Source organism: Balaenoptera ricei, chromosome 7 (genome assembly GCF_028023285.1).
Source record: "Balaenoptera ricei isolate mBalRic1 chromosome 7, mBalRic1.hap2, whole genome shotgun sequence".
Taxonomy (NCBI): Eukaryota; Metazoa; Chordata; class Mammalia; order Artiodactyla; family Balaenopteridae; genus Balaenoptera; species Balaenoptera ricei.
In genome coordinates, this window is record NC_082645.1 from 9,136,633 (window position 1) to 9,155,305 (window position 18,673).

The 18,673-nt window shown below is 56.0% G+C and overlaps 1 protein-coding gene across 19 annotated transcripts in view; it reads right to left on the minus strand.

The window, feature by feature from the left end:
* CLASP1 (cytoplasmic linker associated protein 1) overlaps positions 1-18,673 on the minus strand; it is a 261,428-nt gene that overhangs the window by 13,468 nt on the left and 229,287 nt on the right. For all 19 annotated transcript variants that reach the window (XM_059927669.1, XM_059927668.1, XM_059927673.1 and 16 more), the window contains 5 exons: positions 17,980-18,226; positions 15,466-15,656; positions 13,555-13,683; positions 3,926-4,132; positions 2,518-2,634 (listed from right to left, as the gene is read on the minus strand). In XM_059927669.1, the coding sequence (XP_059783652.1) occupies positions 2,518-2,634; positions 3,926-4,132; positions 13,555-13,683; positions 15,466-15,656; positions 17,980-18,226 (891 nt within the window). The remainder of the gene's footprint in view (positions 1-2,517; positions 2,635-3,925; positions 4,133-13,554; positions 13,684-15,465; positions 15,657-17,979; positions 18,227-18,673) is intronic.

Sequence of the window (18,673 nt, forward strand, 5' to 3'; positions counted from 1 at the left end):
CCACAACTACTGAAGCCCATGTGCCTGGAGCCTGTGCTCCGCAACAAGAGAAGCCACCGCAATGAGAAGCCCGCACACCACAACCAAGAGTAGCCCCCGCTCGCCGCAACCAGAGAAAGCCCGCGTGCAGCAATGAAGACCCAACGCAGCCAAAAATAAATAAATAAACAGGAAATTCTGACACCTGCTACAACACGGGTGAACCTAGAGAACATTATGCTCAGTGAAATAAGCCCGTCACGAACAGACAGATACTCTATGATTCCACTTATGAGTATTTTACACTCACAGAGACAGAAAGTAGAATGGTGGTTGCCAGGGGCCGGGGGGAGGGGGAATATTATTTAACGGATTTCAGTCTTCCAAGGTGCAAAGAGCTCAGGAGGTGGATGGTGGTGATGAATATGCATAATATGAATGTACTCAGTGTCTGTGAACTGTACACTTACAAATGGTTAAGACAGTAAATTTTATATTACATGTATTTTACAGCGAGAGAGACAGAGAGAGAGAGAGAGAGAGAGAGAGAGAGAGAGAGAGGGAGCAGAAAGGAAAGGTTGCTCAAAGTCATACAGCTAGTCAGTGGGGGACAGGTTTTCTGATCCTAAAACCAGTACTGCTGCCATGGCAACGGGACACTTCTCAAATGCACCTCACAGGTTCCTTCCCTGGCCTTGCACCGGCCTTTCTCTACAGAACCTGATGTCATTTATTAACTTCATTTAAGTAGTGGAAGGAGAGTCTGATAGGCTCGGGGACACACAGAAACTGGAAGCCACGGCTTGAGTCTCTGTTTCTAACTGAGCACCATGTGCTGTCAGCTACTCATTTTGGGGGGCTGGGTGGGAGGGTGTTTGTTTTAGGAAATGTGCGCTGGAGTCTACCAGGTTCACGTTAACACACCGGAGTTCTCGCCTATAAAAACTGTAACGGCCGGAAGCTCTGCGCTGCCCCAGTGGACAGGTGGGCGGCCAGCCTCCCCAGGCCCTCCGAGCCGACCGACATCATCAGCGGGGAGACGGGAACGCTGGCTCCGGTCAGGACTGGGCTCCAGACCCGAGACCGCCGCTGCAGGCGGCAGCAGGTCCACCGCAGGACAGGGAGGAGAAGACACCTGCATTTTCTCAGCCCCTTGCTGGAGGGGGCACATGAGATGGCAGGGCGGCTCCCTTACTCACGAGAGTAGAGAGTACCAGAAAACCGAGGTCTGGCTAATATTACTTTTGGGTGAATTTCCCATTTTACGAATCTACTTCCTTTCGTGAAGACTGTCTGTGCCGTCCCCACCGCTGCCAGGGACCATCCACGGCCCCCGACGGCAGCCACAGAGGGAGGGGGGCTCCCGGCCCAGCGCACCGCTCGGCACTCTCGGCTCAGGGTCCTGCAAGCCGTGGCCACGAGGGCTGGACGGGGACCTCGGGAAGCGGAATCAGGGGACGCGGCCTCCACACCTGCCAGCCCCGCTGCTGGTTTCTGTCTGCGGGAAGAGTCAAGTGTCTCCTTCCGGACCAGCGGTTCTCCACCAGGGCTGATTCTGCCCCGAGGGGACACCTGGCCAGGTGTGGGGACATCAACTGAGGGTGGGGTGCGCTCCTGGGACCTCAGGGATGGTGCCTCCACCAGGAAGTGGCCCGAGGTGTCGGCAGTGCCGAGGGTGCGAGCCCTGCTCGGGCGAAGGCAGCAGAGCCAGCTTTGCCAGAACCCTGTGAGCGGTGGTGCTCGCCAACTGTTGTCAGAGGAACAGCCCTACTGAAAAGCCACGAGCTTCACCTCTGCTCCCTTCTTGTCTAAGGAGGAAGGCCAGGCGCTGCAGCTTTGCGCTCGTGTATCTGCACCCCTGCCCAGGGCCTCTGTAACTTCACGGTGACACGTTTGCCCCGCGGCCCGGGCCCTGGCCTCTCCAGCCAGAGCTCGAGGGCGGCCACCTGCTCTCCCCTGGCGGTTCATCAGATGTGAGTTTATTTTTCAACCAACAAGCACTCCAGCCCCCGTCACCTTCCATGAGCCCATTGTCCTTTTGTCCCATTTTCTGGCCCTGAGTCTAGAAGAAATGTGAGAGGCAGCCCAGGGAATAAAAAGCCCAGCTTCCAGACTGAGATCACTGTGGGCGCCCGGGCGGGTCACGTGCAGGGTCACCGTCCTCACCCCACAGGGACCTGGAGCCCCCCAGCCTTGTGTGAAGCCAGCAGGTAAACGTCCTTAGTGTTTCGGCGGGGGGGGGGGGGGGGGTAGAAAACAAGCTGGTTTCTAAAGAAAGTCATCTTCCTTTTCGGGATAAACTACAAGTTCAAAGCTATCATTTCAAAAACTGGAGTGACAACGGACCGCGTTGTACCTTAGTGACTTCACTAAACGGCTGGTCACTTCGTCTTTAGAGAAACGCCTCTGGAGAGTAAGGCCCAGCTAGAACGCACGTGCTGCGGAAGCCCGTGCGGAGCCCAGAGCTGCAGGACAGCAAAGTCTGCGACGCGCCAGCAGGCCCAGGTGTACGACCCGCCCGTGTAACACTATACACACCTTGCTGCCCGTGAGCTGTGCCAGGTGAGGTTTCAACTCTTCTCCGATTACGGAATAAATCGCCACTAAGCAAAACACGCTGGCCTTACGCACGCTGCTCTCGGTGTTGTCGTAACCCTGCAGTCAGAGAGGGACACAGAAAGGAAACGAGATCAAAGCTTTGCCTGACTGTCAATATTTCACCAACGTCTCCACAAATGCCCTCTCGGTTCAACCTCGATCTTGTCAGGAGCGGCCTGGATACCCCTGAGCTCTGCCCGTGAACCCCGAGAGCTCTCGCCCCGGAGAGGCCACATGTAAGAGTGCCAGGAGTGAGCTGCTTCCGGGGCGGGAGGCTGCAGGCCGGCGAGCTGGTCTCCTCCACACAGACCGATGCTGCACCACGAGCTGCCAGGCAACACCAGCCAAGAGGCGCCACGAGAGAACAGAACGAGAAAAGGAAATTACGGGGAAAAATATCTGGCTTCTTTCCTGTTCCTCGCCGTGGTAAAGCAAACCTCACACGTGCAAACCCCCTTCAAGAAATGAGAACCGCGTCGCTCACTCTTGTGGGCAAAACTCCCCCGTCCACGGACTGCGGGGAACATCCGCCCGCCGCCAGACCTCCGCGTCCCCCTCCAGCTGGACCACAACCTGCCTGTCGGCCTCCCCCCGCCCCACACCCAGGCGGGACTGTCTGCTCTCCCCCAAGCAGCCCTCTGCACCTTTCCGCCTTTGTGTCTTTCCCTCTGCCTGGAATAAGCCAGCGCTCGGCTCTATGTGTCTAAATTTGTGAGCCCAGCACTCAGCAAACAGCAGCATTTATTAAGTGTAAAGCTGATGTCCCTCTACCCTTCCCCACTGAACTCTCTCCCTAGGGCCCAACTCGAAACCACTTCTTCTCTGAGCCCGTCTCTCTCTGACACCCCAACCCAGAGGTCAGCCCCCGCCCCGATCTCAGAAGCCCCTACCTGCACCCCCGTGGCAGCAACTCAGCACACGGCGCCCGCCCTCACCCACGGCCGTCTGTACGGCTGTACCGGGTCCTGGAGCGGGCTGGAGACGCCTTGAGGTAGGGTCCCAACAGTGGAAAACACCTTGTCTTCCAGAGTCTACTTAGTTCAACGCCTCGTGCTTACGAGGGTTTTCAATTAATATTAGCTGGACGGGTGAGAGCCAGGACCACTGTTTGATGCTGGTGGGCTCCACGGCCCACCCTGCCCAGGGCTGGGCCCACAGCCGTGCAGTAAGGAAGGAACAACGAAGAAAGATCAAAACATGTTCACAATAAACAGAAAGTTCCTTCTGTGAGCCACAGGCCTGGGCTGCCAGGGAGACCTTCCTGTGCGTTCAGCAGCGGGTGGGCCAGAAGGGGCAGAGAAGGGGCCCGGGGTCCGAGGGCTGTCCCGCCCGCCCCTCGGGGGCCCACCTGCAGCAGGCCCGGGATGATGTCCGCGAGGAGCTGCAGCAAGGACTCCTTGGCGATCCTCTCGACGACTTTGGTCTGCATCTTGATGGCGGCCAGGTTGATGGGGTAGTCGGCCGTCTGGATGATGGGGCACAGCACTTTGATGCACTGCTCCGGGTGGATGGAGCTGGCCAGCGTGGACGCGGCCTCCTCGGCAGCCCTCACCACCTGAAACACGGCCCGCACGTGGGTGAGCTCCAGCCACACCAGACAGCACTGCCGCCTGAGTTCAGAGGCCCAGGGACAGGCTCGCGTCGCTCCGCGCTGGGCGGCCCCCGGCCCCGGCCTCGGCCATGCTTTCGCTCCAACAGCATCAGCCGGGTGGGCTGGCTGTAGAGGGCAACCGTATTCCAGAAGAACCGTGTCCTACTCTCCGGCTCCTAAGAGCCTTAGAAACCTGACAGCCTGGGCGATCTTCCCCTACTGCCCTCCCCCTGCTCCGTCCGTGCTGTGTGTGTTCGCGCACTCCTGTGTGGCAGCAGCTGAGCTGGGCTCAGGGCCTGTCAGGGCGGGCTGGTCCACGCGGGCGGGCACACGAGGAGGCAAAGGCTCGGGAGGTGGCTGGTGAGGGACAGGAAGCAGGAGGCTTCTCTGGTGGCCCGCGGGGCTCCCACGGCTCCAGCCCCGGCGGCAAGCGGTCACTAGTCACCAGTCATGCTCAAAGCCTCTCACTCCACACACACACACACACATATATACACACACACACATATACACACAGACACACAAATACATATATACACACACACACATATACACACACATATACATACACACAGACACACATATACATATACACATACACATACACACACACACATATATACACACACACAGACACACACACGGAAATGAGACTATTTAAAGGAAGCCCATCGTGATGTTTCTCCCGCCAACTCCGTCGCCTACGGACTGCGGTCTGTCCCACTCAGGTCCCCTGACAGCAGAGTCTGCTGTGCCTGCGTGACCTTTAGCCTCTCACCCCGAGAAGGGCAGAGTCGGTCAGGCACACGCTCAGCCTCTTGAGACCAGCGCCGCAGACGCACCTCCGTTCATTCCTCTACCACGAGCCTCAATTTTTAAAAAATTCCACAGTGGGGATTAACAAAACACCTACTTTTACAGCTATCTGTATTAGGAAAGATGACACAGAAACGACTGCAGCTGCAGAGCCCGTGGGGCTCCGAGCCCGGCCTTGGTGGAGGAACAGCAGAGAAGTGGGGCTGGGCCGCTGAGGAGCCCCACGAGGCTCCAGGGCTCGGTCCAGAGGCCTAGGGCCTACGCCCAGGGGTCCGCCCGGTCCAATACTCACTCCAAAGGGCCACCCCGATGACCAGGCACGAGAGGAAGCGAGGCCTGTGTGGGAACACTGGGCGAGGACGCGCCCCGCCAGCCGCTGCGGGGCCCCGCCAGCTCCCTTCACTCTTCCCCAAAGTTGCTCACTTGCGCTCGTGACCTGGCCGGGCAGGTCCCCCTCACCCCAGCGGAACCCTCGGGGGCACCCTGATCACTGCACTTCATCGCTCTGCTGACACCGTCTCCCCACTAGACTAAGGGCTCCTTGAAGGCAAGCTCCCACGTTGGCCACCCTTCTGTCCCCATGCCCAGCAGTGTCCATCATTATGCACTAGGTGCTCAGCAAGTGTCTGTCCAACGTATTTCCCCACTGTGTGTGTGTGTGTGTGTGTGTGTGTGTGTGTGTGTATTTAAATGCTCATGACTGGCAAAGTCAGCTCCAGGGCACGCCTCACTGATCTGCATTTCCATGTTCCAACTAAGGAGCCGGTCCAGAAAATGAGGAGAGGAGGAAGGCACGATATCTACACAAAGGACCAACTTGGGCTTTGGGAAAAATCCGCTGTACAAGGCCCAGAGTGTCCATTCTGGGTGACACACTAGACGGCCAACAAATCTGTTCTTTGGAAAAGAGACTTGAGTTCAGTTAGTTTTTTCCAGTGATCGGTTTGTTTGGAGAGGGATAGCATATTGCTTAGAAGGGCTCCATCACGCAACAATTACTAGATGAAGTGTTCCTCTTCCTCCTCAGCTCAGGCATGTCCCTGAGACTGGGGTCAGTCCACGGCGGAACTGGCAGAGCCAGGCGTTTGGCGTGTGACACACGGCTAGGCAGACGGTGGAAGAGGGGGCCCGTCCCTTCTCCAATCGGGTCCCGCAGTGGGACACCAATGCCCTTCTACTGTAAGAAACCACTGTTTACAGGTGTCACGACATACTGGTCAGAAAGCTGAGTGACGCTAACTGACGAAACCTGAGGTCTTAGTTTTTAAACATGGAAAAAAAAAAATGAAATGAAATACTGGATGATTTCATAGACAATATTCAAGTTGGAAAACACTGATGTAGGGGAATTCAGGAGACCACCAGGAGGTGGGCACGGCTCAGTGGGCGGGAAGACACTGGCTTGGGAGACAGACCGGGGTTCAAGTCCCAGCAGCGCCACTTAAGTCTTGACGGGAGCAAACTAGAAACCTCCCGGCGCCCCTCAGGGAAATAAATGGCCAGGTTCACAGCGAGACTCTATCACGAGGGGCCCCTCCTCCCCCCAGCCTCCCCACGCTCTGCCTATCATCCAGGTCACAGGAGTTACCCCGCAGAGAGCTGCTGGGAAACAGACCTTCTCAGGTCTGCTGAGCTGAAACCCAAACCCAAGGAGAACTTTGTCATATAAAACTCCACGAATTCTTGAGGTCGCTTGCAGGAAGCATTTAATCAAATGTAGGTTTTCTGAAAATGCCTGAAAAGAAAATGCCTGAAAAGAAAATGCCAGAAGCTGCGCTTTAAGACGGTCCGTCTGAGGCCCCCTCTTTCACTGAGGTTAGAACAAGTTTCCCAAGACAGATGCTGTTTTTGGCAAGGCGGGTCGGTGTTCTCAACTTCCCTCTACATGCCAAGCTCCCAGAGACTGGCCCGCTGCCGGATTAAGGGTGAACTTTAGGTTTTGCCCCTGTATTCTGTGTAACATAAGAAGCAAAGATTGTAAGTGTAAGCAAACAGAGAGCAAAAGTAAACACGGGCAGCAGAGAGAAAGGAGGACAGCACTGTCTAGCAGACAAGGTGGCCAGAGGCGGCAAAGATGTTTTCCAAGGGGGCGGGGATGCTGATGAGAGCAAGGGGATCAGGCAGCCTTCTGGGCTCTCATCTACCCCCACTGACCAAGACTGTTCCAATTCTGCTGACTTTGCTGCAGTCTGGTAAGAAACACAGGAATTCTACTTTCTCAAAGTTAGTGAAATAACAGTGTCTAGCTAGGAAAAGCATAATTTCCTTATCTAACTTCTTAAAAAATGAGATCATTACTCAGAATATTGACGAATGTTTGCTTGAAGATAAGGTTTCTTTGAGAGCACAGAACCTGTCAAAATTTGGATGGCGTGTTTTAAGTTCACAGGGTTTGACTGGGCTCTGTCACCGACGCGGCAGCCTAACCGGCTGACTAAAAGCCAGCCAGCCAGCCAGAGGGTGTTCAGGAACCATGGCTCCCGATCATTTAAAAGCGAAGGGAGAGGCTGGCGCCACCTTCTGGCAAAGGCCGGGGAGGCCTCACCCACCAGGCCAGGTGCCCGGCGTGTGCCCACCAGCGTGGTGCGCCCACCGTGGGGGGGAGGCTGTGTCTCTGGTGGGGCGGGGCAGGGGTGTGGGCAGCCCTGCTCTGCCTGCTGCCAGCTCGGGCGGGCGCCACGGGGACCTGAACCCAGCACGCGAGTCCCCCGTCTGCCGGGCCCGGCACCACAGGACGGGGGGAGGAAAGGAACAAGCTTCAGGGTCCAAGTTCGGGGACCCGGCTCTGCCATCAACTAGTGAGGTGAACGTGGGAGGAGTTTCTTCTACTGTCTGGGCCTCAGTTTCCCTCATCAGTAAAATGAGGGGGGATGCGAGTCAAGAATGCTTACATCAGTTTGAAACCTTATCTCCCAGACCTCGCTGACGAGGACTTTCTCCTGGAAGACGCACACGGACAATTTCAGACGGTAGAGCCTGCTCGGATGGTCTCCGACCACACGGCCGTCACACCCCCCCCCCCCCCGGAGAAGCACATTCAGGGCAACACCATCTGGAACGCAGTAAGGCTCCGAGGTGGGAGACTTATTCTGTCCCACCCCAAGGGGTAGAATCAGGGCCGATGGGGGACAGTGCCGCGGAGTCACAGGGTGGGTGCCCAGGCGAGGGCCGTGTCCCCGCCCTGGAGGACGCCTCGGACGCCGGGCTGGCTGGCCCCTCGGAGGAGCCTGGGAGGCGGAAGGTGGGCCGCGCACAGAGCTCCTCTTCCGCGCCTCCCAGATCCATCAACTCCTGGTGTTCCCGGCCTCAAGTGTGGGAGTGGGACGGCCCCTCCAGCGGAGACACCGAGAGATTCAGCCGACGCGGGAGCCCAGAGACACAGCCCAAAGTTTATTCACCCAAATTTCGATAGCCTTCTGAGATATATTTTGAGAAATGCGGTTATGTCTGCTTCACGTAAAACTGAAAAACCTCAGCCACAATTCTACTCAGAACCGGTCTATTTCTTCACTGGAAGAGGATAAAAGCCAGTGTCTTCAGTGTTCACAGCGCCAGCCTCCTCGCCGCCCTGACTCTGAGGCCAGCGCTGCAGGACGGGCCTCGCAGGGCGTCCCAGGTCACCCCGGGTGCCAGCGCTTCCGGCGTCCAGAGCTGCGTCCCGTCCCCAGCCGCGGGACCGGCCAAAGTAGGGTGAGGACCCAAGTCTCCAGACTCCAGGGTTCCGACGTTAAACAAGGGCCCCTCGACTGCTTTCTGCAGACGAGTTTCCCCTCTCTTAGTAAGACGCTCTGAGGCTCCGGGAGCTAAAGGGCAGGCGTCACGGCTGGTCCTAGGAGGCTGGGTCCACCAGAGAGGAGGTGCCGTGTCCCCTCACCCTGAGTAACCGTGGGGCAGCGGCCGCCGCCACTCAGGACTGGACACCGTGCCTGGCATGTCCCAACCACCCCGCAGGGTGGGCGATGGCACCTCCACTTGTGGGGGGGCGGGTCCAGCCGGTCTGGCCCAGGCGTGTCCTCCCGGCCCGCGGCCCTTCCCTGGGCCTCGATGCTTGGCTCACTGCCAGCAGACTCCCAGCGCACTTCTCTCTGGACCCCACGTGGATTCCTCTGCTCTAATGTCATCGAAACCTAAAGTTCCTTTAGGTCTGACACCGCCCTGCGACCCGCCCAATAATGGAACATTTACCAGTTTGTGCTACCGAGTGTCAGCAACTTTGACCTTTTAAATGCCTATACAGGTCTCTGGTTTTGTCTTTTTGTTAAAAGGCTGAAGGTTACAAAGGAAATAGGGCCTCTGGCCATATCCCAAGACTGGGCCCAAAGAAGACCGGAGACTTAGAATCTAGAAAGGTTGAGGTTTGTTACTCAGCAGCCTCCTCCATTATCCTGAGGCCGGATGACACACAGATAAGCATGCAGTCCACTCCCTGGGCTAACAGATTAGAGAACCCAAGGTCCAGAGAGGCGAAATAATCTTTCCACGCTCACACAATGCACTGTTCTTCAGAACCCACTGACACACGGCCGCTGCTTCTGAGGGCCACTCCAGATGCAGGGGGCCTGGCTGAGCCATGGTCAGAGAGTGATTTTAATTGGTATTTGAAGCAGAACGTCAGCTCGCTAAAGTGCCTTCTCTCTGACACACCGCTGCTTTGCTCAGGCTGTGATATTTGCCAAGAGGTCCCCGAAAAGTTCTATTTTTAAAATAAATTTAGTCTGGCTTTGCTTTTTTAATTCCTTGCAATCATAAAACATAAAATTAATTAGAAATGATTTCAAAATAAAACGCCGGGAGACATAACAGTGGTTGTTTTATATTTACCTGAGACTCAAACTTCCCCAAACAAGCCAAACCACCTGAGGCTGGATTCTGATGCCTTAAACACCAAGACTGCTGTGGGGCAAGAAACGTCTGGTGACCCCCTGGAGTGACATAAAACGAAGCTGATATTTTCCTCTTTTTAATAGGAAAATGTAATGGAATATTCATTAACGTGGCCGAAGTCAGCAAAAAGTCTCAAGTAGAGAACATCTTCAAAGAAACAGAGTTGGTGCTTCTCTCAAGTTTAAACAGAACGTCGAGCAAGGACCCCAGCACTCTGGGTACCGCGTGTAAGCCGCAGTGCCTGGGAGCAGCAGCTACTGAAACGAGTGCCTCTGAGACGGTACGGATGTCTGAAGACGGCTTTACGTAGCAATACTGGTACAGTGCCTGACGGTGTTAGAAGGATGCTTCCATGTCCCTCATCCGATTCTCGAGGCGGCCACGCTACACAGGCTTAGACAGGGGGGATCAAACTGACAGCTGGGCTGGAGGTCAGATGCTGGACCGAAAACCAGGCTTTCCCCCTCTAGATTCGTGCTCCCACTGACCCCAGAATCGCATGCGAAGTATCAGTGCTCTTCTTAGCTCTAAATCTTCTCGTAATCATTGAAGGAGACATTCTGTACCAGCCCCAACAAACGGATTTCAAGTTCGCAGATAAGAAGTGTTAACATTAATGGAGTTGTTTCTTGAAAAACAGAAAGGGGGCGTAAGATTTTAAAAGGTCACTATCAAGGCCTTCGCCCCTTCGGATGTTTGCTAAAAGCTAACACTACGGTATACCATAGTAACTTCATTAATGAGCTACTGAAACTCAATAGCAAATTTTATTTACTAAAAAGATAAAAATAAGGAGCTAGACAATGAAAGAGATTTACTTATTCAAATAGGAAATATGAAAACTGTCTAACCTGACAAACACCAACTTTTAATTATTTATTTAATTACTTTTTGGGCCACGCTGCGAGGTTTGTGGGATCTTAGTTCCCCGACCAGGGATCAAACCCAGGCCTTCGGCAGTGAAAGCGCTGAGTCCGAACCACTGGACTGCCAGGGAAGTCCCAGTACCAACTTTTTAAATAAAAACTCTAAACCGGTACCCAAATCCTCTCTCTTGCTTATTGTAAAACATCTCCGTTAGCTTATGATGAACGATGCCTGAGACAGACTTAGTGCCTGGAACGTTTCAGCGTGTGACAACAGTGTTTTGCACTCATAGCTCCTGTTAAAGACCCTGGGAACACAGTCCCTGGCTTATCGGGTGACAAACAAGCCATCTTATCCTCAGCCCTGCTTTATGCATCTTCCCTACGGGCCTTAGGACACCTTTCAGCTTATAGAAACTGCATTTCAAGAAGTGCTTCATTGCTACAGCCCCGCGGCCAGAACTACAGTGCGCACGCTGGCGGGGCCCCTGCCACAGCGGCCAAGGAAGGACATGTCTGGTGACAAGGGCTCTCACAGCCGCTCTGTGTCCACCTGCCGGTCCACCACCTTCATCTGCCGAAGGCTGGGTTTTGCCTGTGAACACAAAACCAACTAGCTGTAACGAGAAGGAGGTTCCCAGAGCTGTCGCCGGGATGAGCACACTTTGGGAGTGCCAATCAGACGGGAAGAGAGACTGGCCCCTGTCTGACTAGTAACCGGGTCTAGAAACACTTCGGCTCCTTCCCAGTCAATAAATGTGGGAATGATGTTTGAATGTGCTGACGAGAAAACGTAGCGACTAGAGACATACCGTGTGGGATATGCCAGCACAACAGCTACCAGACAGACCCTGCGCGTCTAACGATCCGGCCTAAAAACAAAAGCGGATTGGCAAAGCCGGAGAAAGACCACATAGAAGAGTTTTAAAGGAAAAGAAAAACAAAAACAAAAACCATACCGAACACCCAAACATACAGGTGCCCAAGTTAGAAGCTTCTGGCAAAGTGAGAGCGTGAAGTTTCATAAGGAAAACGACAAGGGCACCAAGTCAAGGTGAGTCTGAAAGCATGCAAAGCAGGGGAGGCCTGCCAGTAACCACACTCATTTCAGAGCACAGTGTTTCCTCCACCGGCTTATCAGGAAGTCAGTGACAGCAGCGTGGAGACCCTTGGGTTACAAGAATTCCATGGCAACCGAGTGCTGCTACGTTTGCTTTAAGCAGCAGGTATTTTCTGCTTGCGTCCCTTACGCAACCTAAAGGACTTCACAGCTAAGAACTTTCTCTCCACAGTCTATCGTTTTGCAGGGGAAAACAACAAGATCCCTCATGTAAAGAGCAACTTCTGGTAACGTATACTTCTCCGGGTCCACCGTCCAAGTCCTGAAGGTTACGATCAGGACGGCCACTGTAAAGACAGACGTCTGCCCAGGGGAAGGCTAGTGACTGCCACACCGTGCAGGTGGCTTTGTTTCACCTCAGTGTCACAGTCTCAATATGTCCTCCCCTCTGAAAACAAATGACATCGTATGTATGTGAAAGAACATCCATTTCATGTCGTTTTTTTCATCATGTATTCTCATTAAAGAAAAGCTATCATGGTTAAAAAAAAAAAAAAAAAAAAAAAAAAAAGAGTCAGCACAGACCAGTTGCCCCTTAAAAGACACACGACCTGGTTCACATCTTGGTTCTGCCAGGAACTGCCACGTGTGCATCACCTGACAAAGGACGGGACCTCCTGGACCCTCTTCCTCACCTGGGAATAATTATGGTGACTACTGTTAGCTTACCCGGTCCTCACACTTTTCAAATGAGTTATCTGAAGTGGAAAGCATTTTGTTCGAACATGAGTGGGTGTTGTCGCCACCAGGCAACCAAGCTGGATCCCGGAAGTGTGAGTGAGTGGTTTGCACACACACCGTCACTCATGCACCTGTGTGGCACTAGGATGCTGGGTGGAGAGATGCCCGGACAGAGGGACGCCCTCAACCTCGCTGAGCCTGCAGTCGTGGTGGGAACCTGAGGGGGCCAGACCGGGTCTCTGTTCAGTAGCCACGTAACTGCTGAACAGAGGAAAAGGCCACGATTCAGGGTCCGATTCTCGCTCGCTGTGAAGAGAAGAACTGCTCTAATCACAGTTCCTTTAATCCACGGCTGTGCTCGCGAGAGTCACACGGGAGCCAGAAGATTCAACTGACACGTGCTTATGTCTCACTTCGGGGTCAAACCCACTGTTGCACCATGTTAAGTTTTCCACACCTGGAACTAGACGGCTGTTTGCCACAGTGCCTTTTACTGGCAGGCGTCCCTGAAACCATTGTCCCTTTAGGACGCTCCGCCCACCCCACCCCTCATCTCTCGGTACGCAGAGGACTGCGGGCGGCAGGCCCCGGGACAGTCCAGCAAGCGACTGGACGAGGACTGTCCTCTGCGTGCACACGCGTCGGGCCCAGAACCGCGCCCTCCCTGCCCCGTGACGGGAGCCCGAGGAGCTGGGAGCCCCCAGAGCGGGCGGGCCGCCTCCAGTCCTGCGGGCCCGTGGGGGGAGCCCGCCCGCACGCGCCGGCCTCACCTAGCTCTCCCGTGGGCGGCGTGGGGTGACAGCCCCCCGAGGAGAGCGGGGCCCTGCGGGTGAGGGAGCCTGGCCGAGGGCCCAGAGCGAGGCTCGCGCGTCTCCATCCCCACCCTGACCACAGGGGAAAGGGCAGACCCGCCCGGACGAGGCTCGGAGAGCCCTGCCGCCGCGGACCCGCGGGGCGCCGGGCCCGCAGCGCTGCTCAGACCCCGCGGCGGCAGGGCTGTGTGCCCGAGGCTGGCTCACCTCCTTGTGGGAGTCTTTGTGGGCCTCCAGCGTCTTCATGATCGTCAGCTCCGCGTAGTGTTTAAACCTTGCTGGCTGGCTTCTCAAGGTCTCCCGCAGCACCCTGAGTGCCAGGGCGCGGATGGAGTGCTGGGCCAGAGGAGAGACGGACATCAGCAGACGCCACGCGGCGCCTCCCTGCGCACACGGCCAGCAGGGCCCCGAGACCGGCTCCCAGGCCTGGGTCCCTGGCGCCCCGCAGGCACCGCGACACGGACGCCAGGCTTCCTGGACGGAGGCTCCCGCATGGCCGGCTCCACGAGGGCGGGCGCTGTGCCTGCGGGGACATCCCGGGACCCGGCACCTGAGAGGGACCCCAGGAAGGCTTCCTGAACGAGACCAATGAGGACGACTGATAAGTTCATTATCAGTCTCCCGGGGGGCGGCTCCAGATTTTCTGAGGCTCAGGTGTGTATCTGTAAACTACGTAAAAGGACACCTACACGTGAAGGGCACCTACACGTTTCATCGACACGACCTGTCAGACAGTGGACTCTCTCAGGTCAGTGGGAGACCTGCCGATATTCCTGACCTTCTACTGAGCAGGTCGTGGGGGAGGGGAACGTGTACAGAACTCCAGCTGCTTGAGGCCCGAGTCATGCGCCTGGAGGAAAGCCATTCCAAACAGACCCCTAATCTCAACAACAGAGAATGGGGTTTACACCAAACAGAACATCCTGACTCTCTGCCGCTCACCCGCACCAGCCACAGGCTCACACGCCGTCCCCTGCCCTCTCCGTGACATCGTTTCTCCTCCTGACAGAGCCAACCACTAGAAGTGCTTCAGGGGCCAACAGGTACTTTGTCTTAAGAAAAGCGAATACAGGTCTTTCATCGCCGTTCTTCTACCTTGATTCACCCCACACCAAACCATGCGTCCCTAAGCACCAGACAGCAACTGGAGTCACCGTGTCATTTGCCAGCCTCTGCTCACCTGTCTTCCATTAAGGTCACCATCAACGTGACCCGGGCACGACCTCTGCCCTGGGCCGTGCCCAACTTGCTCGAAATCTGTCTGGTCCTACCCCTTGAGCTGTTCACCACACTTACTGTACTTGTGCTTCTGCTGACCTACACGAAGCCCGGAGCACAGAGATGGAGTTTTACTTCCAGACTTTAATCCAGGGAAGTCCTAACATTTATTCCTGCTGCCACACGCACAAGGGAGTGGCCGCACCGCGGGCGGGGGGACGTGGGCCTCTGATCAGGGTGCTCGCCCCTCGAAGAGTCACATGCAAGTGTCACCGCGTGGAGACGGCTTTCTCCTTTAAAAATAATAATGGACGATCACAGAAAACAGTAATGATCTCTGCTTCTGGGACCTGTCGCTGGAACTGTTAACAATGCAGGGGTGAACCAACACAGAGCCCCAGGGAAGGCGTGTTTAGTAGGGTTTAGTATGGTCTCCCAAAAATGAGCCTGATTTCTCAACTGCACGTGAAGCATAAATAAAACTCCTAAGGAAGAAAACCCCATCGTAAAAAAACAAGCCACATTCTACACTAGAAAAGTCTTTTAAGAAATTTTGGGAAAGGGACCAAAGAGGGAGCACGTCTCCCTCAACGACTACAAACCCAATTACAGAAAAACCTGCGTGGAGGCCAGGGTGGGGCCTGTCTCCGCTAACTGACTGGGGCCAGAAAACCTGAAAGCCGTCTTGGTGCCAACAGGAAGCACAGCACAGGAACGGAGGGGAGCTGTGGGCCCAGGCCTGGCCACCCAGGAGGGGAGAGGGAGGGAGGGGGGAGAGAGCGGGGAGGGAGGGGGAGGGAGGGGGAGGGGGAGAGAGGGGAGGGGGAGGGAGGAGGGAGAGCGAGAGGGGAGGAGGGAGGGGGAGGGGGGAGAGAGGGGAGGGGCAGGGGGGCCGCTCACATCCTTGTCCCCCAGCGTCTCCAGCAGCAGCAGCAGGACAGTCTTGAAGTGCTCCTCCCAGACGCCCAGGCTGTCCTCGCGCGCGATCTTGAGCAGCTCCAGCAGGGCGCCCTTGCGCTCCTCCACCCGCTCGTTGTGGTTGGACAGCTCTTTCAGGAGGTCCGCCACCAGGTCCGAGTGGTCAATGGGCACTTGGGGGACACAAGACAGATGCTCAGCACCCCCGCCCTCCTGACTCCAGGAGGTCCCCACAGGCCCGCGGCCCGCGCTGGGCGCCGGCCTCACGTCACACCCCCAGCAGGTCACCTCGCCAGGTTAACTGTGAAAACGGGTGAGAACAGGTGTCTAGTGCTCCGGGACCAACACGCAGTGTCCTTCCCGACCTGACCGGCCTCTTTCCCTCCTATTTCAGACAAAGAGGAGGAACCCCCCCAAAGCCCCTCCTGCATCGTCTTCCTCCCAACTCTGCTCCCTGCAACCGTCCTCAGCCAGGCCCTGCCAGGAACACCCTCACTACCCTCAGACCCGCTGGGCGCAGTTTCCTCCAGGCCCTCCACCACCGTGTCTGATCCACTCATCCCCATTCCCTTCTTGAGCGTCCAGAGTGTAAACACACACGGATCGCGGTGTCTAGGCTACCCACGGACAGTCCATTCACAGGCCGCCGGGCCTGCCAACATCACGTAGCGTAACTGCTTGCGGGGACTTGGCTGTGGTTTATATGGCAGAGGGGCATATCTTTTCTCTTTCCATGTTCTTGTAAGACAGCGGTCCCCAACCTTTTTGGCACCGGGGACCGGTTTCGTGGAAGACAGTTTCTCCGCGGACGGGGGCGGGGGGGTGGGGGTGGGGATGGTTCAGGCGGTCATGTGAGCGATGGGGAGCGGCAGACGGAGCTTCGCTCACTCGCCCGCCATTCGCCTCCCGCTGTGCGGCCCGGTTCCTAACAGGCCGCGGACTGGTACCGGTCCACGGCCCGGGGGGGTGGGGACCCCTGTTTTAAGAGACCTCAACTCTGAATATTCACTTTAAGTAGAAAGGATGAAAAAACAAAGACAGATCATTAGGAACCTAAATTTGTACTCACATATTTCTTTAGCTTCTAAGAATCAGAAAGGTGACGTCTTCAAGAACCCTCTCAACCCCGCCCCTGCCATCCCACCTTTTCCTTTAAGCCTTTTAGCGTACGGTTGGTGGATAAATTACAGCCAACATCCCAATCTCCAGTCTGTCTTAAACAAGACCAACAACTGGGTAAGTTAAACGCTGTGCCAGCTCTATGAGCAAAGAAAGGCAACGGTCCACAACTCCTAGGCAGCGCAAGTCCAAGTCAACCCTCCACCACCAGCCTCCTGCCCAGCAGACGGACGGCTGGGTACAGACCGACCTGCTCCCCACCAGCAAGTAGCAATCAACAGCCAAGGGGTCACGCGCTCAAGCCCCTGAAGCTACTTGTGCTTTCAGACCGTGGAAGCCCTTCCCTTCTGTCCTAGGCTCCCGTCACTGCCTGATCCACTGAGAACGCAGCTTTCTTCCTTCCGTGTTCCCCTGGATCCAGCAGCCACCGCTAACGCGGCCCTCGCCGCTACGTCTGCCACCACGATGAGCCTGTTTCCCCTGGCGGGCCTGGCGCTCTGGGGCCGGGGCCGTGTCTCGCTCCCCTGCACAGCCAGCCCTGGCAAGCCACAGCCTTCGCGACACACAGCAGGCCTTCACTGAATGCTAACTGCTTAGAATTCTGATTTAAGGTTCTAATCTAATTCTTCATTCAAAATTGAAAACAACATAACATAGCAGGCTTGGAAACAAAGTATACATATATAAGATTTTTAAACTTAATTATTAAGTTGAAATAAACCAAAACACATGAACACACCAGTGAGGTGAAAAGAGAAAAAAATAACTTCCTGATAAAAATACTTCATAGCAATGTGTACTCACTCACTTGTTACTCAGTAATGGACACTGGTCTTAACACAAGAGTCAGAAAAAAACCCAGACCAGTTCTGCTCCATATCAAGTGTGTTATTATACTTGGGGCAATAACTTCACCTTTCTAGACCTCGGTTTCCTAACCCGTACGATGGGAATGATCCCTGTCTCAGCAGCCAGCACACGCCACGCAGGTGCCCAGGGCAGGTTAGATCCCCTCCCCACCTACAGGACTGAAGGTGACACAAGCAGCTCGGGGGACCTGGCTCAAATGCTGCTGAGAGAGCAGCGGGAAGTCACCCAGCAGGGCTCCGGGCCTCCGGGCCACAGCGCGGGACGGGAAAGCGCACACCGGAGGCTGCACCCGGGCCCCGCTCTCACCGCCGCCCGGGTCGTGGTTCCTCGCAAGGCCTTCCCCGTGGGTCCTCTGTGTGCCCCCGCGCCCAGGCGCCCAGACGACCGAGCAGAGCAGGCCCCCAGTCCACCCTCACGTGCCCGGAGCTGCCCTGGTTGGGGGGTGGGGAGGGGGGGAGGTGGGGGTGGGGGGGGGGGAGGGGGGAAGTGGCACCGGGAGAGACAGACCGTCTCGCAGCTGCTCCATGTCGTCGTCGAACACGGCCTCCTTCAGGGCCGTCTTGTCGTAGGTGCTGATGGTGTCCGAGTACGGGTAGGGGCTGTAGTCCCGCGCCCGCGGCCCCGGGAAGGCGCGCGGGGGCTGGGTGTTGAGGAGGGAGGTCTTGTTGTCCAGAGCCGTCCGGCCTCCCTCCACTGCGTCGCTGCCGCCCCGGCCCTCGGTGGCGGGGGAGGTGATGCCACCGTCGCGGGACACCTGGGGCACAGCACACTGTCAGTTCCTTTCCAGTGCTTGTCTCAAACTTTTTCTTTAAATCTTCAGAATTATTAGGAGAGCCAGAGATTTCTCACTTGAAGTCTGGCCACTGACAAAAGGACGGTTGTTAGTGCCTCCATTTGTAAATACCTAGCTCATAAGCTACCTCAGAGGGGACAGAACACGCTGATGTTCTCATCTATTCATTCATTAGTTTACAAGGAATGCCTGCTTTACTTTGCATTTGCTGACTAATTTGACTCATTTTTGACGGATTAGTGACGTGAAATTCTGAGGAGCCCCTGAGAAGGCAGCCTGCACACTTGGCACCCCCAGTTCCCCAGGAACCTCAGGTGCCCACACCCCAGCCAACCAACTGCCTTCACCACCGACAGGACGGCTTTTCTCACTGACACCCTGACACAACGCCATGGATAAATGCTCCCC